The sequence below is a fragment of the Sebastes umbrosus genome, chromosome 3, assembly GCF_015220745.1.
Source record: "Sebastes umbrosus isolate fSebUmb1 chromosome 3, fSebUmb1.pri, whole genome shotgun sequence".
Classification (NCBI taxonomy): Eukaryota; Metazoa; Chordata; class Actinopteri; order Perciformes; family Sebastidae; genus Sebastes; species Sebastes umbrosus.
Window position 1 is genome coordinate 8,407,397 of NC_051271.1, and position 25,305 is coordinate 8,432,701.

At 40.0% G+C, this 25,305-nt stretch overlaps 2 protein-coding genes and 1 long non-coding RNA gene across 3 annotated transcripts in view; 2 read left to right on the forward strand and 1 right to left on the reverse strand.

Annotated features, from left to right (window-relative positions):
- Window positions 1-1,010: 1,010 nt before the first annotated feature.
- On the forward strand, window positions 1,011-16,309 carry cfap52 (cilia and flagella associated protein 52). The gene is made up of 14 exons (XM_037762216.1): window positions 1,011-1,201; window positions 3,059-3,258; window positions 3,840-3,976; window positions 4,505-4,633; window positions 4,751-4,850; window positions 5,674-5,790; window positions 6,189-6,289; window positions 6,499-6,669; window positions 7,377-7,525; window positions 7,706-7,851; window positions 9,246-9,397; window positions 10,363-10,465; window positions 15,473-15,584; window positions 15,938-16,309. Exons 1-14 carry the CDS (start codon window positions 1,141-1,143, stop codon window positions 16,117-16,119), a joined length of 1,860 nt encoding a protein of 619 aa, XP_037618144.1. The 5' UTR covers window positions 1,011-1,140; the 3' UTR covers window positions 16,120-16,309.
- Window positions 6,676-25,305, reverse strand: part of LOC119483781 — a 29,977-nt gene continuing 11,347 nt past the window's right edge. Inside the window, exons 4-6 of the long non-coding RNA XR_005205793.1 lie at window positions 18,121-18,127; window positions 17,204-17,207; window positions 6,676-6,829 (exon numbers count right to left, since the gene is read on the reverse strand). This is a non-coding gene — a long non-coding RNA (uncharacterized LOC119483781). The remainder of the gene's footprint in view (window positions 6,830-17,203; window positions 17,208-18,120; window positions 18,128-25,305) is intronic.
- Window positions 19,758-25,305, forward strand: part of usp43a (ubiquitin specific peptidase 43a) — a 132,343-nt gene continuing 126,795 nt past the window's right edge. The window contains exon 1 of the mRNA XM_037762176.1: window positions 19,758-20,759. Coding sequence (XP_037618104.1) covers window positions 20,103-20,759 — 657 coding nt within the window. The 5' untranslated portion in view covers window positions 19,758-20,102. The remainder of the gene's footprint in view (window positions 20,760-25,305) is intronic.

Here is a 25,305-nt window from a genome sequence, read left to right on the forward strand (position 1 = left end):
TGCTCAATATACGGAGAAATACTCACAGCCCGTATTCAGAAATTGTGCGTTTGAAACAAGCCGTTAGGATTTCTGTCAATTTGTGATGTCACAAATATACAATATTTAGACCATTACACGGTTTTAAATGCAAAACATTCTAAATGTGTCCCTGTTTATTTCCTGTTGCAGTGTATGTAAATAACATCAGCTGACAGTAAGTAAACATGGACCCAAACTGTTGCCTAGCAACGCAATTCCGTTGCAATTCCATTGAAATGCACTAAAATTGAGTGTTTCAGACAGAGGGTGAATACAGGTTTATTCAGGCAGACAGTATGAGGAAAATAATGTGTTTTTTTTAACATTACAGCACATAAACATGTTCTATTAGAAACATGTACCCCGATGTCCCCCGAGCCATTAAACTGTACAACGCCTTTCTAGGGAGGGGGAGTGGGGGACAGATAATAATGCACACATTGCACTTTCATAGACTAAGCTACTGGAGTTACCCTGCACTATAATCATTTTTAACAGTCTCTTCTGCACTATATTCACTTTTTTAATAGACGTGTATCACAGCTGTTACCCTGCACTATATTCAGTTTTAACAATTTTCGTCATCTCCTTGTATTTTTATATTTTGTACTTTGCACTACTAACTTTTTTACTGCCTTTTTACTAACATGTTTTGCACTATGGAACTGTGATGCTGGAAACTTGAATTTCCTTTGGGATCAATAAAGTTACTATCTATCTATCTATCTATCTATCTATCTATCTATCTATCTATCTATCTCTATCTATCTATCTATCTATCTATCTATCTATCTATCTATCTATCTATCTATCTATCTATCTCTATCTATCTATCTATCTATCTATCTATCTATCTATGCACCTGAAAATGAGCACCATATGGGACCTTTAACATTTCCGAAAGCACTTGAAGGCAACACGGACGTTTCACCGACCAATGACAGTGGCCAATAGAAACCTCCCAGCTGTTGCTAGGTAACGGTTTGTTTGGTGTCAGGCCTGTTTGAGAAAACAACGGTAGTTTTTCTGGCAACATTTGAATTCCTTGGTTAAAAGTAGGCATTTCTTAACACTTTACAGGACAAAGAGATAATATATAATATATATAGTTTTACAGCCATGGCTCTTGAAGCTCAGGGTGGACCTCAACTTGAACTGGAGGCTGTTATTGGATTCAACGGTGAGTTTTACTGCAGTTAAAGTTACTTAACAGGGTTTAATTTAAGATAACTAGCATTAACACTATGGTTACCACAAATCAAACTTCAAGGAATGCAACTTGCTGAGCTAGCATGCTTCTTTTTTTTATATAATATTTTTATTTGGTTTTCTTATTTTCACAAACACAATAAGAATAAGAATAAAAAAAACAACAACAACAAACAAACAAACAAACACTGGTGCAGCTCAGATCAACAACAAACAAACAAACACTGGTACAGCTCAGATCAACAACAAACAAACAAACAAACACTGGTACAGCTCAGATCAACAACAAACAAACAAACACTGGTACAGCTCAGATCAACAACAAACAAACAAACACTGGTACAGCTCAGATCAACAACAAACAAACAAACACTGGTACAGCTCAGATCAACAACAAACACACAAACACTGGTACAGCTCAGATCAACAACAAACAAACAAACACTGGTACAGCTCAGATCAACAACAAACAAACAAACACTGGTACAGCTCAGATCAACAACAAACAAACAAACACTGGTACAGCTCAGATCAACAACAAACAAACAAACACTGGTACAGCTCAGATCAACAACAAACAAACAAACACTGGTACAGCTCAGATCAACAACAAACACACAAACACTGGTACAGCTCAGATCAACAACAAACAAACAAACACTGGTACAGCTCAGATCAACAACAAACAAACAAACACTGGTACAGCTCAGATCAGAAAATATATATAGGAGGTCAAAGGAAATAGTCCATAGTGCAGGGAAGTCACAGGATATATGAGTTCATGTTCAGGAGACTCCTTGTGAGATAATGTGAGAGATCAATATAATGCAGATAGGGCTGCCAAATATTGTGGAACTGATCTACTTTGGCATGTAGAATATTTGTGAGATATTCCAAAGGGACCATCTCAAATATGACTTTTTGCCAGCCTTGGACAGAGGGTTTCTTATCACTAATCCACTGTAGTAATATATTTTTTCTAGCAGCAAATGTAAGAATGTTATATAACCTTTTGTTGGATGTAGTAGTTATAACTACTAAACTAGCATGCTAGTCAGCACACATGAAACACCAGTTATTGTGATGTTAGTAGATTTACTCTACATTGTGTGTTATTTTAAAGGATAAAATGTTTTTCTAACTATCTTAAACTATTTATAAAAATACCCTACAGTATAGGCTGCTTGGTTGGATTTAAACTGGGAGAGGTTGCACATTCTATATACATATATATATATATATATATATATATATATATTATGGTATGCAACCTCTACTGCTCCCATATATATATATATATATATATTTTGCTTCTATAGTTACCATATACCAAGTACTTCCTTTATTGTTATACTGTATATTATTTGTAAATACACTATTATTTTTATTTTATTATTATTTTTTGCTACTTAACTTACTGTTTTCTTAATGGAGCTTCCCAGTAAAAAGTATTTCACACGATTGTACTTGAATAACCGGTGTGGCAATAAACATCTTGAATCTTGAATCTTCTCATTTCTGTCTGCTCATCTTCCTTTTCATCACAAACAGTTGTGACCCCACTGTACCTGTAATATAAAATGAGGCAAATATGTGACAGTAAACAAACAAAACTGAAATGTTAAACAACATAAATGTATTTCAATATTTTTTTTATTTAAAGATATATTCAGAAAACTGTAAAAGAAAAGTAAAAGATAGGTACAGTGGGGTCACTTTTTCTGAGGACAGCTATCAGAAATAGTGACCTATTATGTGTTGCTGCTGCTAGCTCTCTGCTGTCACAGATTTCGGTGTAACAGCTGTATGCTGCATTTTGTCTCATCAGGGCATGTGTTTTCTGGCCTGAGCGTCCATCCGGACAGAGAGCATCTGATCTACCCTCTGGGATGCTCAGTTATACTGAAGAGAATCAAAGATGGCAAGCAGGAGTTCCTGCATGGGCACACAAACAATGTATCCTGTATTTCAGTGTCCAAAAGTGGATCATATATTGCTTCTGGACAGGTGAACTTTATGGGCTTTAAGGTATGTTGCTATACATTTTCTTTATCTAAAGTTTCTGATATGGTTAACTCAACTAAATCCCCAATACTAGTACTTACCTGTTTAATTTGTCTCCCCTTTCGATGTGTCACATAAGGAAGCAGTCATTGTTTTATTTTGCTTTAGACATATGTGGGCTTGAATCCATTTATAGTAAGGAATGGCAAAACAAATGTGTCATTTTCACATGTAACATTTTGAATATGGACTCATGACTTCATTATGCTTTCTGTCCCAACTGCCCGTACGGAAATTGGAAAAAGAAAACATGGAATATGTTGCGGAAGGACTTGAAACTCAGTAATTTGGTCTTGTTAAATCCAAAATGAAAGAATTTGAAGCAATTCCTTAAGACATAAATATTCTTAAATTTACATGGCTATGTTTTTTTTTCATTTGTTTGTTTCCCTTTGTGTTTTCTGTCTGTAACTGTGTTTTTGTGCTGCTGCCTGTCTTGGCCAGGTCGCCCTTGAAAAAGAGATTCTAAATCTCACTGGGTTTCACCTGGTAAAATAAAGGTAAAATAAATAAAATTTAAAAAATATATATATATATATTCCTAGGCTATGATTATCATCTGGGACTATGCACAGCGAACAACCTATGCCCAGCTGCAGCTCCACCAGGCAAAGGTAGAGGCACTGGCCTTCTCTCCCAATGACAAGTACCTGGTGTCCCTTGGAGGTCAGGATGATGGCAGGTAAACATCAGGTTTTGGGTGGTGCCGTCCAGAGTAATTTGTGCTCCCTCCTCCCAAATAACGAGAAAAAGAGGCAGCTGAAATGCAGGATAATAGTTTAAAAAAAACTCATGATACGCTCTGCACTCTTTCTAGATTTAAATGTTACTTACAGTATCTGACCGTAACAACAAGATTTCAATGGCAAGGTTTTTATGAGAGTAAACACAATGCCATTGCCATACACAAACTTTTTATTTGATAACCAATCTCACCAGGGTAAGGCATACAACATTTTATCATGTGACACTCAGAATAGTTTACTGCACTGGCCATCTTTATACAAATTTCGACACTTCTCTGTGTGCATTATCACAGTTTGTAACACTTGATAAATACAGTACTTCGGTGAAAATAAGGGAGAAGAAAATTCTCTATTTTACTGAAAAATTAATAGAATATCCACTCCTTAGCAGTATGCAAATTCACTCAACTGTACATATTCTCTATTTGTTTAGTGTGTATGGGGTGTTTTCTGTGTGTTTTCAGCATAGTGTTGTGGAATATTGAGACCAAGCAGGCCATCTGTGGGAACGCAGCTTCCGCGCATAGTGCCGGTCACTGCCTCTCGGTGCGGTTTGTAAACACAAACGACAATACCTTTGTTTCTGCTGGAAGGTGAGTGAACACTGTCTACTGGCATTCTGTAAACCAAGTGTCAGACTATTGCAACTAGTCACATTCTTATTATTCTTTGAGTATTTTAATATAATTGGTGGGGTTTTTTTTGGGCAGCGGAACATTGCAAGTCTGGGAGCTGGACCTCCCCAACAGGAAGATCAGGCCCACAGAGTGTCAGCTAGGCAAGCTGAAGAGGACTGTGAAATGTATAGAGGTAAGAGGCCATGAGAGTCTTTCATTCAGTCTTTCATTCATTTTGAGGTCCATCTGAGTTTTGCAAAATGACTATTGCCTAGTGTTGTCAAAGTTAACGCGATAATAACACGTTAATGCAAATTTCTTTTAACGCCACTAATTTATTAAACGCATTAACGCAATCAATCTTCCAGAGATTGTACAGGGCTCACATGAAACTATAAAAACCTAAGGAATCCATTGGTACCAACCATGTCATACTAGCAAGTCGGGAAGGAGTCTAAATAACGTTCCAAACTTGCGCTAAATTTTTGCAAGGAAAAACTGGCGTGGCCATTTTCAAAGGGGTCCCTTGACCTCTGACCTCAAGATATGTGAATGAAAATTGGTTCTATGGGTACCCACGAGTCTCCATATTTGTCAGTGTTTTGTGTTGTTAATTGATTTCCAGTAATAAATATATACATGCATTTGCACAAAGCAAACATATTTGCCCACTCCCATGTTGATAAGAGTATTAAATACTTGACAAATCTCCCTTTAAGGTACATTTTGAACAGATACAAAATGTGTGATTCATTTGCGATTAATCGCGATTAATCATGGACAATCATGCGATTAATCGCGATTAAATATTTTAAACGATTGACAGCCCTGCTATTGCCACAAGTCAGTAAATGATTGGTGGCTCAGGGGCAGTAGATGCATTTGGGGAGCTAACAATCTATGAACATGGCAAGCAATTTAATATGGTATTCTGTGATTTTCAATTGTCCAAATATGCATGGTACACCAGACACAGTGATGTTAGATAGTGTTGACTTGTTTATGTCATTACACAGATCCAAGAGGACGATGAATTCATTTTCTGTGGCACCACCAGTGGAGACATAATGAAAATCAACCTGAAGTCGCGGCTTCTGAGTGACTGTGGTCCAGTTAAAGCTAAATACAGCCTGGTAGGTCGGCGCTAATTTGTCTCTGTGAAGGTTATTTCAGCCGCTTTCTGCCTAATAGACAGGACTCCTGCTGCGTTTAAAGAGCTGATTGAACTATGTTCCTGATGGAATGCTACTCTGGAAATATATGCAAGGGCTCCTGTAATGTCATGTATTTCATTTGATCTGCGACTTATTTCTTTTATCGTTATGTACTTTCTTGTCATTCCTGTTTGTGGGTCCTTTCCTACTAGTATCCCAAGTATTCTATTTTTCAAGTGTGGGGGCTTTCAGCTTATACTTCCTGGAACTAATGCAGGCAGCTCTGCAATATTCACCAGGTCTTTCTAGCTATATGTTTACCAGTATCAAAGAACTAGGAATTTGACTGTCTCAGTGCTCATGCCTTTTCTGTGCAGGGTGTCAATGTCCTAAGGATACTGAGGTCTGGGGACCTGCTTGTAGGCTCTGGATCTGGCACCTTCAATCTGTGTTCCAGGACTAACTTCAAAAGTCTTAAGTGAGTCCAACAACTGTGTCATTTGAATCACCCCCATTAAACAATACTTACATTTTGTAATAATACATGGTGTGTAAGGTTCGAAGCATTAGAACAGTACGCAGTTAAAACATCACTGATCTAGGGTACCTCTATAATGTAAAGAGTTTTACTGTGTTTATTTTACAATGCTCATTGTCAGCTCTTTTTTCCCTCTTCTCCCACATTAGGAGTGTCCAGCTGGAGAAGGGGGTGACCTCCATCGCTATAAGAGGAGAGGGCCAGCAGTTCTATGTTGGGACGGAGGCCGCTCAGATGTACCGCTTCAGTTACGACAACTTCCAAGCTGAGCTCATTTCCACCAGCCACAGCAGTGCTGTCAAGGACGTAGCCATACCTTTGTAAGTGGCACACACAGACAGTTCAGGGAGAAAGAGTCAAAGTCCCACCAAAGAGAATAACATGGCAAAAGGCCTTTTACAGTTTTTGAATTTGGCAAGAAATATACTGTATAGCCTAAATGAATTTCAGAGAAATACAACTCCATCATGCTACAAAACACTATATTTAGATAGGCAGAAAGAGACCTGGTTCTCTAAATCCATAACAACAGTTGTATTTCCATCAGCGAGTCAGCATATTATAACGCCTGGTTTGCTCCCTGCGCTCTTCACAATCACAGATTTCCTCTTGTACCAAAAGTATTACAAATACAAGACAAATAGTATGCTCTGTGTCATCCATTAGTGCAACAAGTACATGTGATTATTCCTAAACCTCTAGTGTGAATAGTTGTATGTCAGCTTAAACCCCATTAATCTCTCATAATGCACGACTTCAGTACAACATTGTGCTCACTAGAGGGTGACATACGCTTGCCTCATTCATGTCGGTTTGAGTTTAGAAAAACAGTATTGGTTTCAGGTATAAACACCTGGTTAATGAATCCAACTTCATCGTGTCATAATCATATGGATACTTGGTTAAACCTAAGGTTAATACCGGTATGCCTTTAACTCAATTAGCACTATTTCATAACAGATGGTCATACCCACATTCACTCAACTATAATTCCACATATTCCTCTTTTTGTTGTTGTTTTTTTTAGTGGAACATCCGTATTATTTGCAACCTGCTCTGAGGAGGACATCAGGCTGTGGCACATAGACAAGCCCAAAGAGCTGCTGCGCATCACCGTACCCAACATGACCTGCAATTCCCTGGACTTCATGTTGGACGGACATAGCATCATCAGTGGTGGGAACCAGGACATTGGAGCTTATTACTACAGAGAATATTCACTTTTTGTTTCTTAGTATGAGCTATAGTTCAGTTATAATTATATCCGTACCTCAACACCTGCAACACTTTTTCCTCCACACACACTGAATCAAATGAATCTTCTTGATGTTCAAAATTCATTTCACTCTCTTCTAGCATGGAACGATGGTAAGATTCGCGTGTTTGGGCCAGAAAGTGGCCGGCTCATGCTCATCATTCACAATGCACACAAAATGGGTGTGACAGCCATCGCTGGCACCAGAGACTGCAAGAGGATCGTCAGTGGAGGTGGAGAGGGGCAGGTCAGTAGACATAACAGTGACAAACCTCTAACAAAGAATTGTTTAAAAAAATACTATAATGTTCAGTGTGATGAAAACACAAGGCAACACATTGAAATTCTCCACAAGCACCGCGATCATGTTGCATTTTAGAATTGCAGTGCCCACTAATTCCTCCTGGCAGCAACTGTCTGCTAGCAGACACCATGTGTAGTAAATGAACAACAGGTGGTTGCACAACGCACCGTTTTCTGTACACGTTTTTAAATTAAGAAGCCATATGCTTAAAAATTAAATGATTTTGCAGCTTAGTTTTTTGCAGGTGCCACAGCTATGTCTAGACTTCTCTAAAGGAGCTGTTTGTGCATTCCTGTTATTTATTGTGGAATTCCTCCTCAATCTGATGAAACTGATTTAAGGGTGGAAATATGCTCATCCGAAGAGAAGTCTTCAAATTTAAATCTGTCATTTTTTTCTTAGAAAATGGGAAGCTGTGAATTATTGAGGAGCATTTAAATTAAGATGCTTGCATGCAAATGGTCACATGACCATTAGACATCCATTATACAGATCCAAGACTATAGAGTGCTGCAGGGATGATTTATTTTTGTAGGCCAACCAGGAAGTTAGCATCACCTTGGGTTCTCTCAATAAAAAGCCAATGGGATTTTTCCATTGGGTTTTGGACTATTGCAGAAAATAAGCTCTGTGGCAAACACATACATGTTTTGTTCAGCAAGATAATCTCTACAAATTAACACCACTTATAGGATTTTTGAGGCGTAAATGCAATCACCAGAAGCAAAAAGATAATGTTACACAGCTATAAACGAACTACACCACGGTCACATGACTTTACTTCACCACCACTAACCTAGAGACGGACTAGAGTTTGTCGTGAGGATGTTTTGTCTCATTTAGCCATAAAAGCTTCAAAATTCACAAGTGGGATATTTACAGACGTATTTTATGCTGTAGAACAAACGATTAAAATCTCTCAAGCTTGTCTTGACCACAGACCTTATTTCAGGCATCTAACTAAAAACTCATTCAAAATACCCATTGACTTCGAGACGAGTGAGCCAGAAGTGCTAAAATGCTAACTCATTTCCAGGTTTTAAGGCCTCATTCTTACAGCACTCTATACTGTACACACCCTGCAAATACAATTCAACATTTTATGTGTTTGAGCACTGTGGCATACAGTATGATTACCGTTTGGTAGATTTAAAGAGAAAAAAAAGGCATACTGTTGAAGACCTTTTTTCAAAGCATTGATCTTTGTATCCATAGTTGTGCAACTGCATCACAAATCATTGAAACAAAGTCGAGAGAGTATTTTAATCAAGTGTCATGTCTGATGAAAAAAAGGGATCTCCTGTGAGGTTGAATGAGTTTGGGTTTACCTGTTGCAGGTCAATGTCTGGGAGCTGCTGCCACATGGCCATCGGCTGCTCGGGACCATGAAAGAGCACAAAGCCACCGTCACTTGTATCAAAATCAAGGGTGACGACAAAGAGTGTCTCACTGCCGGCGCTGACGGCGCCTGCATCATCTGGGACATAGTGTGAGTAGCCTGCACACCCACACACAAGAACAACACACACATCTCACATATACAGTATGTATCCTCTTTATACCTTTGTTCTTATATAGTTAGTGCATAAAATACTCACATTTGCTTTTAGTAGTAAAAATCGTAAAGGATTTATTCTCATTTTTACCCCACAAACTTGTGGATTCTTGAAACTCAACTAGGTCTATTTTGCTGAAAGCAGTCTAGTTGAAAAAACAAGTGGAAAGGTGTGTAATCACATTATCCAGTAAAAAAAAAAAAAAAAAATACTATACATAATTGCTATTGATATACATAGCCACCAAAGAGAAAATGACAGAAAATAGAGAGTGCTGCTTTCAGGTCTGTGTTGCAATGAGAGAGAAATGCTGAAGCTGTTCCTCGGTGTCTGGCTGGTACAGTAGGAATAAAAAGAAATCCTGTGCATTCTTTATGAAGAAATCTTAAAATCCTTTAATCTGTGGGGCTTCTCCTTTGAGGAGAATAAAACCTTTAAAAACTCTGACGGTGGTCGTGTTTTTTCACCATCTATCCTCTTCAATGAACAAGTCTGTGTGGATTAAAGGCTTCCAGACTGTATGCATCAAGAGTAGCATAGATTCCCTTTTTTGTATTATTACTAACAAGCTGATGTCAGCCTGTCCAGCCACATACATCATGTTTGTGTCCACAGAGGAAGTTCTGCAGCCTGCACAATTGTTAACAGTTTTTTTTACGTGTAACTATTAGGGCTTTGAATCGATTCAAATATTGAATCGCGGCTTGTGTTTAGTTGTTTGCCTGGAAAATGAAATGTGTTTTTATCACATTAAAGTGCATTTGGCAGCTCCTGATGTGAGAACACTTTCACCACATGTGATTTTTCTAAACCACTGCTATACTGGTGAACGTCAGCCTTCTCTCTCCTCTCTCTCTTTTTTCATCTTCTGCTCCATCTTCTGCATTTCCTGCTGTAGGCGGTTTGTGAGTCTTCAAATGGTGCTTGCCAACACCCTGTTCCGGACCGTGTGCTACCACCCAGAGGAGTACCAGATCATTACCAGTGGCAGTGACAGAAAGGTGTGTTTTGGGACCGTCAGTGGTGGAAGTATTCAGATCCTTTACTTAAAGGTCCAGTGTGTAGGATTTTGGGGTGATCTATTAGCAGAAATGTTTTCATTATAATCACCTGAAACTAAGAATTGTTGTGGTATCAGACAAACCAAACACTGGCTCTAGCGAGGGCATTTGGCGTTACCTGAAGACCACTGTAGTTCTCTGACACGCTTGGAAAGGGAGGAGTGAGTGGAGGGGTATTCAGTTGGTTGCAATCTACAACCACACCGCTAGATGCCACTAAATCTTGCACACTTTTAAGTAAAAGTACTAATGGTGCCTTCAAATGAAACTCGTGAACTTGTGTTTACATCATGGGAAGTCGTGTACACAATATTCTTGGCGTACAAGTGGTAAAGTCGTGAGAACACCGTTGCTAAGCAACGGCAATATTAACGTTATTGTCAGTGTCTAGAAGCCACAGAGGCTAATAATTTAGCAATCTAGCAAGTGGGTAACATAATGCAGTAAATGGATCGGCATAATGACAGAGGAAAAATATGAGGCCGTTAGAATATCAACATTTTCCTCAGACTTATTACAAAATCACAACTCACAACTCACAACTCACAACTCGTGAACTCAGAGCTTTCAGAAACGTTCCACTTACGAGGTCTTGAATACCACAAGAGGAGGGCGTTCATTTGGGCCCCTCTTGTGAACACGGTAAACACGACCCCATTTGAACGCACCATAATACCACACTGTGAACATACTCCACTCCAAGTTTTAAAGTCTTGCACTCAAAACCTTACTTCAGTAAAAGTATTTCAGCAACATATCATTTTAAATAGTTAATTTAGTTTGAGAAGTAGGAGAATTTTCTCAACTTATAAAGTTTTTCTTCAGTTTATCAGAAATATTCAAATTCAATCACCAACTTTGGATATACAGTACATGTTCTTCAGTGAACAGAAAGGGTATGAAAAATTGCAATCTGTAAAATAACTTTAGCTGTCAGACAAACGTAGTGGAGTCAAAATTGAGATGTAGTAGAGTATAAAGTTGCATAAAATGGAAATACTCAAGTAAAGTACAAGTACCTCTAATTTGTACAGAAGTACTGTGCTTGAGTCAAAAGTACTTAGTTACATTCTGCAACAGTACACAGGATACATTTGAAGGCAATTCCAGAAGGCAGTTTTTTTATTACTATTTCCTTAATTTCTATCCAATCAGTATATCCCATCACTGTGGTCTCAGAAATGTGTCCATGTATCTGTATGATACGATTTGTTTTGGTTGGTTTTATGCACTGGCCTGTAAGAGTGGGTTAGCAAAGAATTCCCAACTCAGCAGTCATGCCTCATGGGAAATTTTTTTAATGATTATAATGATTGAAAATCCCTCGGGGTGCAAAGAGACTGGCACTCACACAGCCATAATCTAGATGTCTCATTATGCTGTTATTGTCATTATAATCTCCACTCTGTGTGCATGAGAGAAAAGCCTGCCGCTGTGGTAAGATCAGCAGAGAGGAGCACAGTGAAGACACACACACTTGCGTGTCCATAGATTAGTTTGAAAAGCTTGCTATTTGTTTCTCAGCTGAACATAAATAAGCTGTTGTGTTGGCTGCTCGTCACTGTGACAAAAACACTCAGAGTCATTTTGATTAACTCAGCACCACTTATTTACATAGGGTCAGGAGTTCACAGTGGCAGAATGAAATGCTCCTTCCCTTGATTGTGCACTTCATCCACACCCCTTGAACCCGACCGCGCACTAGACCCGTGTTGTTGCCTCCCCTGCATGCTGAGAGGTGAGGACAAGTTGTGCTGATTAACACAGCGCTGTGGATGTGCTGAGTGAGCAGAGAGAGAGAGAGAGTGAGAAGGAGGGATTCAGGGAAGGGGAGGGATGAGAGAGGGGAGCGCTGTGGCGGTCGTGCCTTCCTGCGGATGTGCCTGTGCCGCCCAAGTGCCAGCCAGATCCACCATCTGCTCGTCCCAGGACACAGGCGCTCTGTCTGGGAGAACAAATAGCAACGCTCTGCTCTCTCTCCTCTCCTCACTCCAACCCTTCATCACATCCCAGCATGCCACTATGAGAAAAATCACAGAAAGGACAACCAATAGAACTGAGAGAAGGTGTGAAGAGTAAGACATTGGCCAAGAGAAAAAATAGACAAAGCCCCAGAGCGGAGGGTCAAGGAGAGGTTGTATTGATGAGGCATGTTTTGATGCTGCATTTAGTGGAGACAATTTGATGCTATCTCTAGTTGAAAGCAGGTTTATTATTGTATTGTGTCCAGTTAATGTTGCTGTGTTTTGCTAATGGGAGGATGTAGCCTTGATGGCTAACATAATTCAAATGCAATAGTACTCTTGCAGCACAATATGAACTGGGAATGTCGCTTTTACATTGTGTCCAATCGATAACGTTCTTGAAAGACTTCACATACATAAAAGAAGCAATTAGTTGATAATGAATAACATGTTATTAACAAAATAACCTACAATACATTATCATTTTGTGTGGATCATTTTGAATGCATATTTTTAAAGGATCCATTGGCATAAGGACTTAAAGCTGCAGTAGGTAGAACTGGAGTAAAATATGATTTAAAAAAAGTCATTTCTATAAAACTAATGGACAGTATAGTGCATGAGACAGGTGAATCTGAAAAAAAATCATGTGCCTCTGTGTCTTCCGGTGTTATTATGGAATTTTTGCCCAATGATGCCACAAACATTCTGCCTACTGCAGGTTTAATGATGCTAATCTTGTCTGTAGCTGAGGCAACTGTACTCTGGTTGTGAAGTTGGATCTTTCCTGGTTACTATTGATAACGCTCACCTTGAGCGTTATCAATAGTAGGCCTGGCATTTCAGACTCGCCCTCGCTTGCTGCATGTTATTAATTTCTTGGTGGTCCACGTTGTGGCTATGGGCCAGTTTCCCAGGCTGAGGTGGAGGTAGCACAGATGGGCCAAGACAACTCACACAGGTGGGAGCCTCTAATAAGCTGCTGAAATGAGATAATGAAGGAAGGAGAGGTCGTGACTGTGGCAAGGAGGAAGATGACATGAGGGAGATAAAGGAGTGTTACAGTAATTTTGGTCATACAGTATACAGAAAGTTGTACATATTAACATTATTTTGATCTCTCATTAGCGGTATTTTTAGAGGTACTGCTTTGTTTGCTAAGATGTTGCTCTCATGGTACATTAGAAACACCTCAGCTGAATGAATTTACATATTCTGCACAGCTGTAAGCCTTACATTGTGATGTTAAATAAGGATGCATTTCAGAACTTTGTATTTGGAGTTTATAATGAACCATTTTCCACTCCGGTTATGGCTGTGTTTTCCTTAATTATGTTTTGTTAGTTATTCTGTAGGAATATTAATATCAGCAATCTGTAGCAGAGAAATCCTGCACTGTGCTTGGCAGGCCCCCACAGAAATGTTCCTGTGGCTTGTAAGGGCAGCTTATTGCTTTGAGAATCACTCTGCAGTTCTGAAACTATAAATAAGATTCTTCTTTTTTTTTCCCTGAGCCTTTTGTTCCTCTTTCATTCCATAATAACCAACAGTATTTGATATGTCTGTGTGAGATTACATTTCCCCTCCTATAATGCATTACAGGCATGGTCTTGTGCAGAGAAATGAAATCCTATCTCAGAGGCTATTCTTATAAATGTTGGACTTATTCCGTGCAGCTGAACTTTCCAGCTAACCTCTGTAACGCTGCGTAGGATTTAATTTAATTTAGTCAAGTAGTGAACTTCTGTGTAGCATTACGGTCAGGATGCATGCAGATTTTCAGTAATTAGATCTTTATATTTGATGTGTGGTGCTTTTAACACTTGATTGACTTTGAAGTGCGATCCGTTCAGCCTTACTAACTTTGAAATGGCTCCTGGACTTTTAAACACGCATAGGGACTAAGATCAGCACGAAGGTGAGCCACTAAATCTTCTATTAGAAACTCATTCATACAGGATGATTCAGAAGACTGATTTTTTAATGATCAAATCCATCCGGCCCTTCATTTACGGTGCTTAACTGGCCATATAAATAACAAGAAAAGAACCCTTGTTGTCACGTGGTACTGTGATGTTTCTGCCGCCTGCGCTATAAATAACTTCGGCTAACAATTGCCTGTTGTGAGACTTGATACTTTGACAGCTATAAAGCTCGAGGGATGATTAAATCTCATTTAGATCAGCAAACATGGTTTCAATTGGTGTGTGTGTGTATGCGTGTGGTTGATAGAATCTCACCATAGACCTACTCATTTCCATACAGAGTACAAATAATAAAGCAGTAAAGGTGGTCTGAGGTCACATGTTGCATATTACCATAATAGGAAATAATTCTGTATATGGTGACGTAATGAATGAATAGCACAGCTGCAACGAGATGCTGTCACCTGCATCATCTGTATAGTGAGCCAAAGGTCTGTCAGCAACAACTGCAGCAACAAGATCAGAAGGTTATGTGTTATTTATAATGCCCGCTTGAAAGAAAAGAGACTCCACAATATAAGTGTACGATATACTTGGAAAGAGAGAGAACTGGTTGCTCTGTATTCAACCGTAAAGGCAAAACGTGTTGGGTGCTCTTGGAAAATGGGGGGAAAAATCAGGATGGACAGGAAGGCAATGCAGGCACTCCAAAAAACTAAAACAAGCAGCAACGAGGAAGGAAATACTGTATATTAAAAAGCCTTTATTGTAGTGGCTAAATCATTAAAAAAGCCAACATGTTTCGACCACTGTAGGTCTTCGTCAGGGCATTCAACAAAGACCTACTGTGGTCGAAACATATTGGCTTTTTTAATGATTTAGCCACTACAATAAAGGCTTTTTATTAAATTTCCTTCCTCGTTGCCGCTTGTTTTCGTTTTTTGGAGTGCCTGGATTGCCTTCTTGTACAATACTTGCTCACTCTCCCTCCCTCTTGGACACTGAGTCTTCCATAAACAATGCCGATGATGGTGTAAATGTGTTAACTTCTTTCTCAGGTTGCCTACTGGGACGTGTATGACGGATCTGCCATCAGAGAACTGGAGGGATCGCAGTCTGGGGCCATCAATGGCATGCACATCTCAGAGGACGGCAAACACTTTGTGACAGGTACGGTCCATCACACTGTCTGCTGCTTGTTCTATTGTTGCTGCTGTGCTCCTTTTTTAGTGATTTTCCTTTCAATATATAATTCAACTGACAATAAATGAGTCTTAATCTGCAAAATCTCTTGGGTACATGAGCACTCAATATACAGATACTCATCATTTTACCCTTGCATTGTGCATTGTGTTGATCCTGGCATTCTTGTGTTATTTTTGTGTTTTTTACTCTCAAATATAGTCGAGTGTGTTCTCATCTCTTCGTTGGAGCCTTCGTTTTCATCTCTTCTGACACTACAATGCACGCTCCGCTCAAACTTCTCTCAGGTTACTGACATGTTTTTCACCTGTTCATGACAGGTGGAGATGACAAGCTGGTGAAGGTGTGGGACTACATGGAAGGTGCAGTAACCCACATAGGAATCGCTCACAGCGGCAGCATCACCTGCGTCAAGGTCTGCTCCAACGACCGCACCTTAATCAGCACCAGCGCCGATGGGGCCATTCTCAGATGGAGATTCCCTCACCCCTCTTCCTCTTAATGTGATAAGTGGAGTGCTGGACTCTACATGTAGAAGCAACCGAACCTTTTAATCCAGTAACACCACACTCATACTCAAGATATTCTCCTTTAGTCTTTCCTTTTAGCAAATATTCCTATGAGAGTCCAACAATCTTGTATTAAAAATTGCAGAATAGGTTCAGACCAAAGGAAATAAATGTGATTTTGTTAAGCATCAATGGCTTTGTCAGATTGTTTCCTTTTCCAGTAGAGAAAGGATTATATATCCTGCATAAAGAAGTGAAAAAGATTACACTTCCTGAGCAGTGTATAGTCACTTAAGTGGTAATCTCCCACAGGAGCTGAATATAGGTGGGAATTCACAGAGCGACACTTTACATGAATTTAAAATTACACTTCAAGGCACAAGAACTTATTCTTCACATCAAAGTGTCTGCATTATGCTTCTTTAGACTTCTCGAGAACGGAATCAATGCCGTTCTACAGATCGCCGTAAATACAAGGCTATATTATACAGTACGTTACATTTTTCTCAGATATGATTCTTCTGTCTGGTACTGTAGAGACTTTCAATCTATCAGTCACTTTTATTTGAAGTGCAGAATCACCATGCAGTATGGTCCCAATACACTTTACAATTAGCACACAGCAAGCACATAAAATTATAAACATTAATAGTAAAACAACCACAGTAAAAACAGGGATGCTGCAATAAATATAAGGGGCAGAACACAGCAAGCAAATAAATAATACACCTTATAACATATGCTGTATACAGTATATAAACCATATATATAGAGATATTGCCACTCCGGTTGTCAGTTCAGTGGAGTGGGTGGATTCAAAGGTCTGGACCCAGGCAAGTAAAGACAAGGACGAGGCCCAGATTCTTGGCTGCTTAAGCACACGGCCGCCGTCAGCTAATCTATCAACAGCGATTCCCTGAAGTATTCGGGTTAAGACACAGCAGAAAGCCTTTCTGACTGTCTCTGATCCGAACCCACTCTCCTCACTATTGTTCAAAATGGCTAATCTAAATAATTCACAACTTACCCTTGCTTCCCCAAAAAAAGTAAAATGGCAAACCTGCAGTCAGCAAAAACATCCCTGGATCAGTAAAAAAAAAGAAGAAAAAAGGGCATCTCTGTCTTCCTCCCTGCTTATGAATACAGGACGATTGTGGGTCATTTTCTGTAAATAAATATATTTTGTTTATTTGTTACAACGATGCACCATGTGTCCTAACGATGCGGGAATAAAAGCATCAGGGAAAATATATTATATTATAATATTGGATGGGGCCCGGGCTATCTATTTCAATAAATCAGCACATCTGGCCCACTAAATTCAATCTTTAGTACTGGTGAGCTGTGAAATTAAGCTTCAGATGATTAGAATCTGAATATAGCACAAAAGACGCGGGATCCCCGTTGAAAATCAGATCTGCACGTAACGCATCCGACTCCGGACGAATGGTTCTGTAACATCCATTTCACTTACTTTGAGGAGCTTCCAGGGTGTACAGTAGCAGCAGCAGCATTAATGTGTGTGAAGGCAGCAGCCAGGCTATTTATAGGAGGCTCTATATGTGTCTGTAAATGCTGGTGTTATAGATAAAGTGTTCCAATAGCAACGTGAAGCAAACGCAGATGCTTGTACACATCTGTGGATAGTCTTTTTTAGCAGAAATAGAAAAAATACAATGTACTAGGGGTGTAAGAAAATGTGTTTTGTATGTTTTGTGATACTGTATTGATTCTCAAAAACATTTTTAATTAATCTCTTAAAGATGGCCCGCCGGTGGATCCAGCCGCTATTCTGTATTTCAGAGGTTGTGGCTGCATTCAAAAGTTAGAGTGAAGTTATTGACATCATATGAAACTAGAAAAACCTAATAAATCCATTAGTACCAATCATGTCATACTAGCTTGTCAGGAAGGAGCCTAAATAACGCTCCAAACTTGCGCAAAATTTTGGTGAGGAAAAACTGGCACGACCATTTTCAAAGGGGTTCCTTGACCTCTGACCTCAAGATATGTGAATGAAAATGGGTTCTATGGGTACCCACGAGTCTCCCCTTTACAGACATGCCCACTTTATGATAATCCCATGCAGTTTGGGGCAAAAACACATTTTGCAGTACAAATGTGTTATTTTTGCCGTTCTAAAATGGTGTATTTCTGGTGTTCTTTATACAATGACAGTTTTCCTAAAGTTAGATTTTAAAAAATCACAATATGCGCAGCTATATCGCAATATATTGAATTGTTATCCCTATATCATGACACGTATCGTATCGCCAGATTCTTGCCAATACACAGCCCTACTACGAACAGCAGCATAATCCTGTTACCCCAAAACACAGGACCCTACAATTCAAACATGTGGATACATTGGGAACTAGTTTATTATGTGGTCAATGAGAAGTTTTACTGTATTTAATGAGTCCATCCTCTGATGATAATGCACCACTAAAAGACTTTAAGTAGCTGATCTGTCTTCGAGGTTGGAAATACGGTCAGGTTGAAGTTCACAGATTCTTATTGTGGGATCATCCAGCGGTGTCTTCTTCGTCACCCTCTGTCTGAAGATGTTAAATCAGGTGATGTTGTAATTGGTCCTACAGGGGGCAGTTTAAGGCTACAGTGCTTGACACCTATTAAAGACAACTTCCTTGTTCCCTTGTGTAACAAGTAAGACATGTTTGTGCACCTTGCCAGTCCAGCAACAGTGTGTGAGAGACTGTGTGTGAAAAGGACTTTGCTGCTGCTCATTGTATGGACCTTTTCTATTGTGTGATCCAGCAGGTAAATTAAATTCCTGTCTGAGGGGCGGGCATTAGACAGGATCCTTCAAATAGAAACTTGTCAATTGACAGCCCTACTACGAACAGCAGCATAATCCTGTTACACCAAGACACAGGAGCCCTACAATTCATGCATGTGGATACATTGAGAACTACTTTATAGGTGGTCAATAAGAAGTTTTACTGTATTTAATGAGTCCATCCTCTGATGATAATGCACCACTAAAAGGCTCTCAGTAGCTGATTTGTCTTCGTTTTAGGCTTGAGCTTGGAAATAGGGTCAGGTTGAAGTTTACAGATTCATGCACCTACTGTAGGATCACCCTCTGAAGATGTTAAATCAGGTGATGTTGTAATTGGTCCTACAGGGGGCAGTTTAAGGCTACAGTGCTTGACACCTATTAAAGACAACAACTTCCTTGTTCCCTTGTGTAACAAGTAAGACATGTTTATGCTCCATTGCCAGTCCAGCAACAGTGTGTGTGAGACTTTGTGTGTGAAAAGGACTTTGCTGCTGCTCATTGTATCCTAAACAGCAAATTCCAGTATAGAATATGCATTTTCTGCAAAATAAACGATGGGACCTGTTGACTTTTTTTGTATTAAATGGAAGAGAAATGTGCCCTGATATAAAATTGACCATTGCTTGAAGTGAATATTTAGTAAAATTGATAAATACAGCCCATGGACATGACATGTACCCCTAATTATAGAATCACTATCCAGGTAAATTAAATTCACAGTCTGAGGGGGCGGGCATTAGACAGGATCCTCCAAATAGAAACTTGTCAATTGACAGGAGAGGAGGGAGGACAGGAGGACAGAGGGAATAGCGTGAAATCCAGAGCTCAGAGCCATCGATGAGGAAGTGTAATTGAACCTGCTCTCTGTGTGTGTGTGTGTGTGTGTGGAGAGAGAGGAGAAGCGTCTCATCTCTAGTACAGTAGAGTTCCTGGAGAGAGCGTCTCTCAGCAAAACGCGCGGACTGGTGACCACACCGTACTGGGAATTACCAGGATGTCAAGGGAATAATATCAGCAACAATGTGCCTTATTATTGGCACCGAGTGGTGAAGGTTTGTGGAGAGAAAAGGAGGAGGAAGAGGAGGAGGAGGAGGAGGTAGACAGCCTGGCAGACAGGTGCGACTCCACACAGCCGGTTTCATTTCCTCTCTTGTTAAAACGTTATCTAGAGCCATGGAGACCCGCAGCAAGGAAAACAACAAGGTAAGAAATGCCATGAAAGCCAAAAAACCAACGAAGCGCAAAGAGAAGAAGAAATACAAAACCGGGAGGTTCATGAGGAGGAAATCGCTGCTCTCTTTTGGGAATTTCATGGGAAGGATCCTGAAAACTTTGGGCACTTTGGCGCACTTTGGCGACGCGCAGGAGCCGCAGACGGACGCGGAGGACGACGACGGCGGATTCGCGCAAAGCGCTTCAAAGGGGGGGTTCAAAGACGAGCAGGTGACCGTGAAGAAGAGCTCCACGGTGTCTTTTTCTCACAGTGGTGGTGGCTCGGTGAAAGACAGGCTGTCGTGGTGCTACGGAGACAAGACGCCCGGAGTGCTGGGACTGAAGAACCACGGAAACACCTGTTTCATGAACGCCGTGGTTCAGTGCCTCAGCAACACAGACCTGCTGGCTGAGTACCTCGGTTTGGAGCAGTACAAGTCGGACCTGTGCAGCAGCAGCAGCAGCAGCAGCAGGAGGAGGCTGGTGATGAACGGAGACGTGAGAGGAGGTGAGGAGGAGCAGCAGAGCAACAGAGGAGAGGTGACCGAGCAGCTGGCGTCGCTGGTCCGAGGGCTGTGGACGCTGGAGTACACTCCACAGCTGTCTGTGGAGTTCAAGGTGAGGACACTGAGAGGCCACTGGGTGCTTCTCTAGGAGGTTGCCACTGGTTTGTTGTGTTGTTTTTGTTTACTTGTATGTCTTAAGTCAAGAGTGCCCAAACTTTTCCCTTGGAGGGCCAAAACTGGAACTCAATGGAGGGCCACGGGCCAAAATGAAACACCTACTGTATTGTTAAGATGCAAAAATGGTACTAGGATCCCAAGTTCCCATGTATACTGCATTCAAAAAACTGCATGTTTTCCCCTATACTGCATAGGATTATTATAAAGTGAGCATGTCTGTAAAGAGGAGACTCCTGGGTTCCCATAGAACACATTTTCAGTCACATATCTTGAGGTCAGAGGTCAAAGGGACACCTTGACAAATGGCCATGCCAGTTTTTCCCCCACCAAATTTAGTGTTAGCCTCCTTCCTGACACGCTAACATGACATGATTGGAAATAATGGAGTCCTTTAAGTTTTCTAGTTTCATATGATGCCACTATCTATCACTACCACTGGTTTGTTGTGTTGTTTTTGTTTACTTGTATGTCTTAAGTCAAGAGTGCCCAAACTTTTCCCTTGGAGGGCCAAAACTGGAACTCAATGGAGGGCCACGGGCCAAAATGAAACACCTATTGTATTGTTAAGATGCAAAAATGGTACTAGGATCCCAAGTTCCCATGTATACTGCATTCAAAAAACTGCATGTTTTCCCCTATACTGCATAGGATTATTATAAAGTGGGCATGTCTGTGAAGAGGAGACTCGTGGGTTCCCATAGAACACATTTTCAGTCACATATCTTGAGGTCAGAGGTCAAAGGGACACCTTGACAAATGGCCATGCCAGTTTTTCCCCCACCAAATTTAGTGTTAGCCTCCTTCCTGACACGCTAACATGACATGATTGGAAATAATGGAGTCCTTTAAGTTTTCTAGTTTCATATGATGCCACTATCTATCACTACCACTGGTTTGTTGTGTTGTTTTTGTTTACTTGTATGTCTTAAGTCAAGAGTGCCCAAACTTTTCCCTTGGAGGGCCAAAACTGGAACTCAATGGAGGGCCACGGGCCAAAATGAAACACCTATTGTATTGTTAAGATGCAAAAATGGTACTAGGATCCCAAGTTCCCATGTATACTGCATTCAAAAAACTGCATGTTTTCCCCTATACTGCATAGGATTATTATAAAGTGAGCATGTCTGTAAAGAGGAGACTCGTGGGTTCCCATAGAACACATTTTCAGTCACATATCTTGAGGTCAGAGGTCAAAGGCACACCTTGACAAATGGCCATGCCAGTTTTTCCCCCACCGAAGTTTAGCCCAACTTTAGAGTGTTAGCCTCTTTCCTGACGAGCTAACATGACATGATTGGAAATAATGGAGTCCTTTAAGTTTTCTAGTTTCATATGATGCCACTATCTATCACTACCACTGGTTTGTTGTGTTGTTTTTGTTTACTTGTGTGTCTTAATGTCTATTTACCTCAGTGGAAAGTAGTTGAAAGTGATGGTTCCTTCCTTCCAGACATGCCATTGTAGAATAGAATAGAAAGCTTTATTGTCATTATTGTATTAAATACAACGAGATTCACAGTTGCCACTTCTGGTCAGTGCTTTAAAAACAAATACTTGACAAGACGAGGCAGATAAAACATGTAACAGGTAAAACACACATAGTTATAAAGTAAATAAAATAGGTAAAGTGGATGTAATAAATACATATAAACAGAAGTGTTACACTAGAAGTATAAAATATAAAAATAGATGTAATGTAAACAGAGGTAATTGCACTTGTAAAATAGGTAGAGTAGATGTAATAAATAAAACGTAAACAAAGTTGCACTTGAGGTGTATATTGCATCAAGGATATATTGCACAGATAAATGTATTCACACTCAGTGTATTAATATTGTGGAAATTACTACTTTATAGAGAGAGATGCTCATTTTGTCTTTCTAACAAATTTCCAATATTATTTTCTTGGTAACTTATATTTACACAAATACCAGTTATGTTTTGGTAAATGTTTTTACTTGGACATTTTCCAGTTTATTCAGCCAAGTGGATAAAGCATGTGGAAATTACTACAATGACTTTATAGAGAGAGATGCTTATTTTGTCTTTCTAACAAATTTCCAATATTATTTTCTTGGGAACTTTTTCCAGTTTATTCAGCCAAGTGGATTAAAAGCATTTCTACCTGATCAAAGCATGCAAGGGCCCCATGACCCCCAGGGGCCTCCAACCCCCCCAAGTTAAACCGTGGGTCAATTGGTTTGGGATTCTTTTATTAACTGCACATTTGTCTGGGAATGTGCTCCACTACAGCACAATAAAACCCAATATCACAGGGCCTTTTAAATCAAATTACAAACTAACTGACACGCAGCAAACCTGCGACCAGATCTAGCACATAGAGGAGGTCTCTGGGCAAAATATAATGAAGCTGCCTTGAGTTGCTGTGTGTTCTGCACTCAATGGGTACTCGGAGAAGACACACACACATTGCACACAGAGAGAGAGAGAGGGGGTCAGTGGGGGTTCAACAGGAAATGTGTGCCCCATGAGGGCCCCCCTGTGAGCCACTCATGCAATAAAGAGATGTCATTATCTTCAGGTTAGATTACTTATGCACATTCTTCCCATGGAATCTCCCCAGTTACTCGCCAAACATTTGCTTCAAAACACCGTCATAAGAGCTTTTGTGCATCCTGTGCTCCCGGCTACTACTCAGCAGCCAGCCTAAAAGCACAGCAGGCATATGTCAAGAGGATTTTGTGGGATTTGTAAGAGGTATTGCCAGCTATCACAGTCTATATTGGTAAAGCTAATATTTGAATGAACATGTCAGGTGAGCACTTGATTGAATGTGGTTTGAAGGGCAACAGTGTGTGTCCCGTTTCTGGGAATAAAGACGCACAGGTTGTGTGTGAGTGTTTCAGGTGTTTCCACGTGAAGCAGTGACAATAAAATAGGGATGCAACGATCCAACTTTTTCAGTCCCGATACTGATAGCGATACCGAGTACCGATCCGATACCAGTGTTTCATTAATAAGCTGTATACCTCACTGTGTGGAAGTGATCATTCTTTCATGTGTAAGGCAACATCTTGACTTAAACATCGCTTTCCTAACTTTTGTAAAACTAAATTTAACAAATAAATATAGATATAATTTTACTGAATTATTTACTATAAAATAACAAATCATACACCAGTAACTTGGTAAAAAAAAAATCTTCAAAATTAACAAGAATTCTTTTTTAATGCAGCAACAAATTGGTCAAAACTGAAAAAGGAATTACAATTTCCAGTCAATACTGTAGTATATAAACATAAAACCGAATTGAATAGATCAGCCACATTGTCACTGATACCTGATCCAGCTATTAGAATCAGTATCGGCCCGACATCCGATCCAGTATCGGTGCATCCCTTCAATAAAAACACCACTTTGCCTTCCGGTTTCAACATTTTATTATTGTTTGTCAAACGAGTGGTAGTTTTGTGTGTGCAATGTGGTTACTGATTACACACAGGCTGCAGTGTCCCCACCTGACTCACCTGCCCTACAATCCAGCACTTCAGGTGGCTTGTCTGCATTCCTCAGCTGTCATGTGGAGCGCGGAGGAGTCGAGCATTCCTGTCTTATTTACACAAACTGTAAAATGCGTGATAGGAATGGCATGTGATAGGAGTTACGACATTGTCTGACAAAATGTAAGGATATTAAAACGGATATAAGATCAACAAGTGGTCACGCACGTACACAGACAGAAGGCTTCCTTGCTGTCGCAGTCACTCACGGCTGTTGTGAGCCAGGGCTGCAGGGTTCCCTCTGGGCTCACTGGATGACAGTCAACCAGTATAGGCTTACTGAGTGGTAACTGCTCCGTTGCATCAACAGACAGCCTGGGGGAAGTTGTAGGGGAGTGGGTGTGCAACACAAAAACACAGGGGAGACCGTATGAGAGGGATTTAATTTATAATGGAAAGGTTTGATGTACATGACAGTGACTTTGGATGTATCTTTGTTCCTCATCCACAACCACGACTTAGTAAAACATTAATAACATGTAGAAGAGAGAGAGAGAGAGCGCAGTGAGTTCCTAAGTTCTTAGGGAAAGGTAGTGATTAACAAAGTAGAAGATGCTGTTTTGATGTGAAAAATTCAAGGAGTCATGATGTTATATGGATCATTAATGCTGAGCACCTGCATGCATGTATGATCTAAAGGGCAGATTTTAAACTCTTGTCACGGGCAGCTTCACCAACGTGAGCCACTGTAGACTATTAATATAGGCTAATAAAGAGTTAACATGAAAAACATGAAGTAATGCAAGGTCTTAAAGGGTATTTAGGTATGGATTAAAAGACCTTAAATATAGAACTCAGGATTTATATTCAATAAAATTACCTCTTTTCAAGTGACTCCTGGATTCAACCACATGTGTGCCACATGATGAGATTAATTCCTCTTGATGCAGGACACTAGTTTTGCACACAGTACCAAATATAAAAACGTATAGGTTGACTTAATGATATCATGTTTAACTC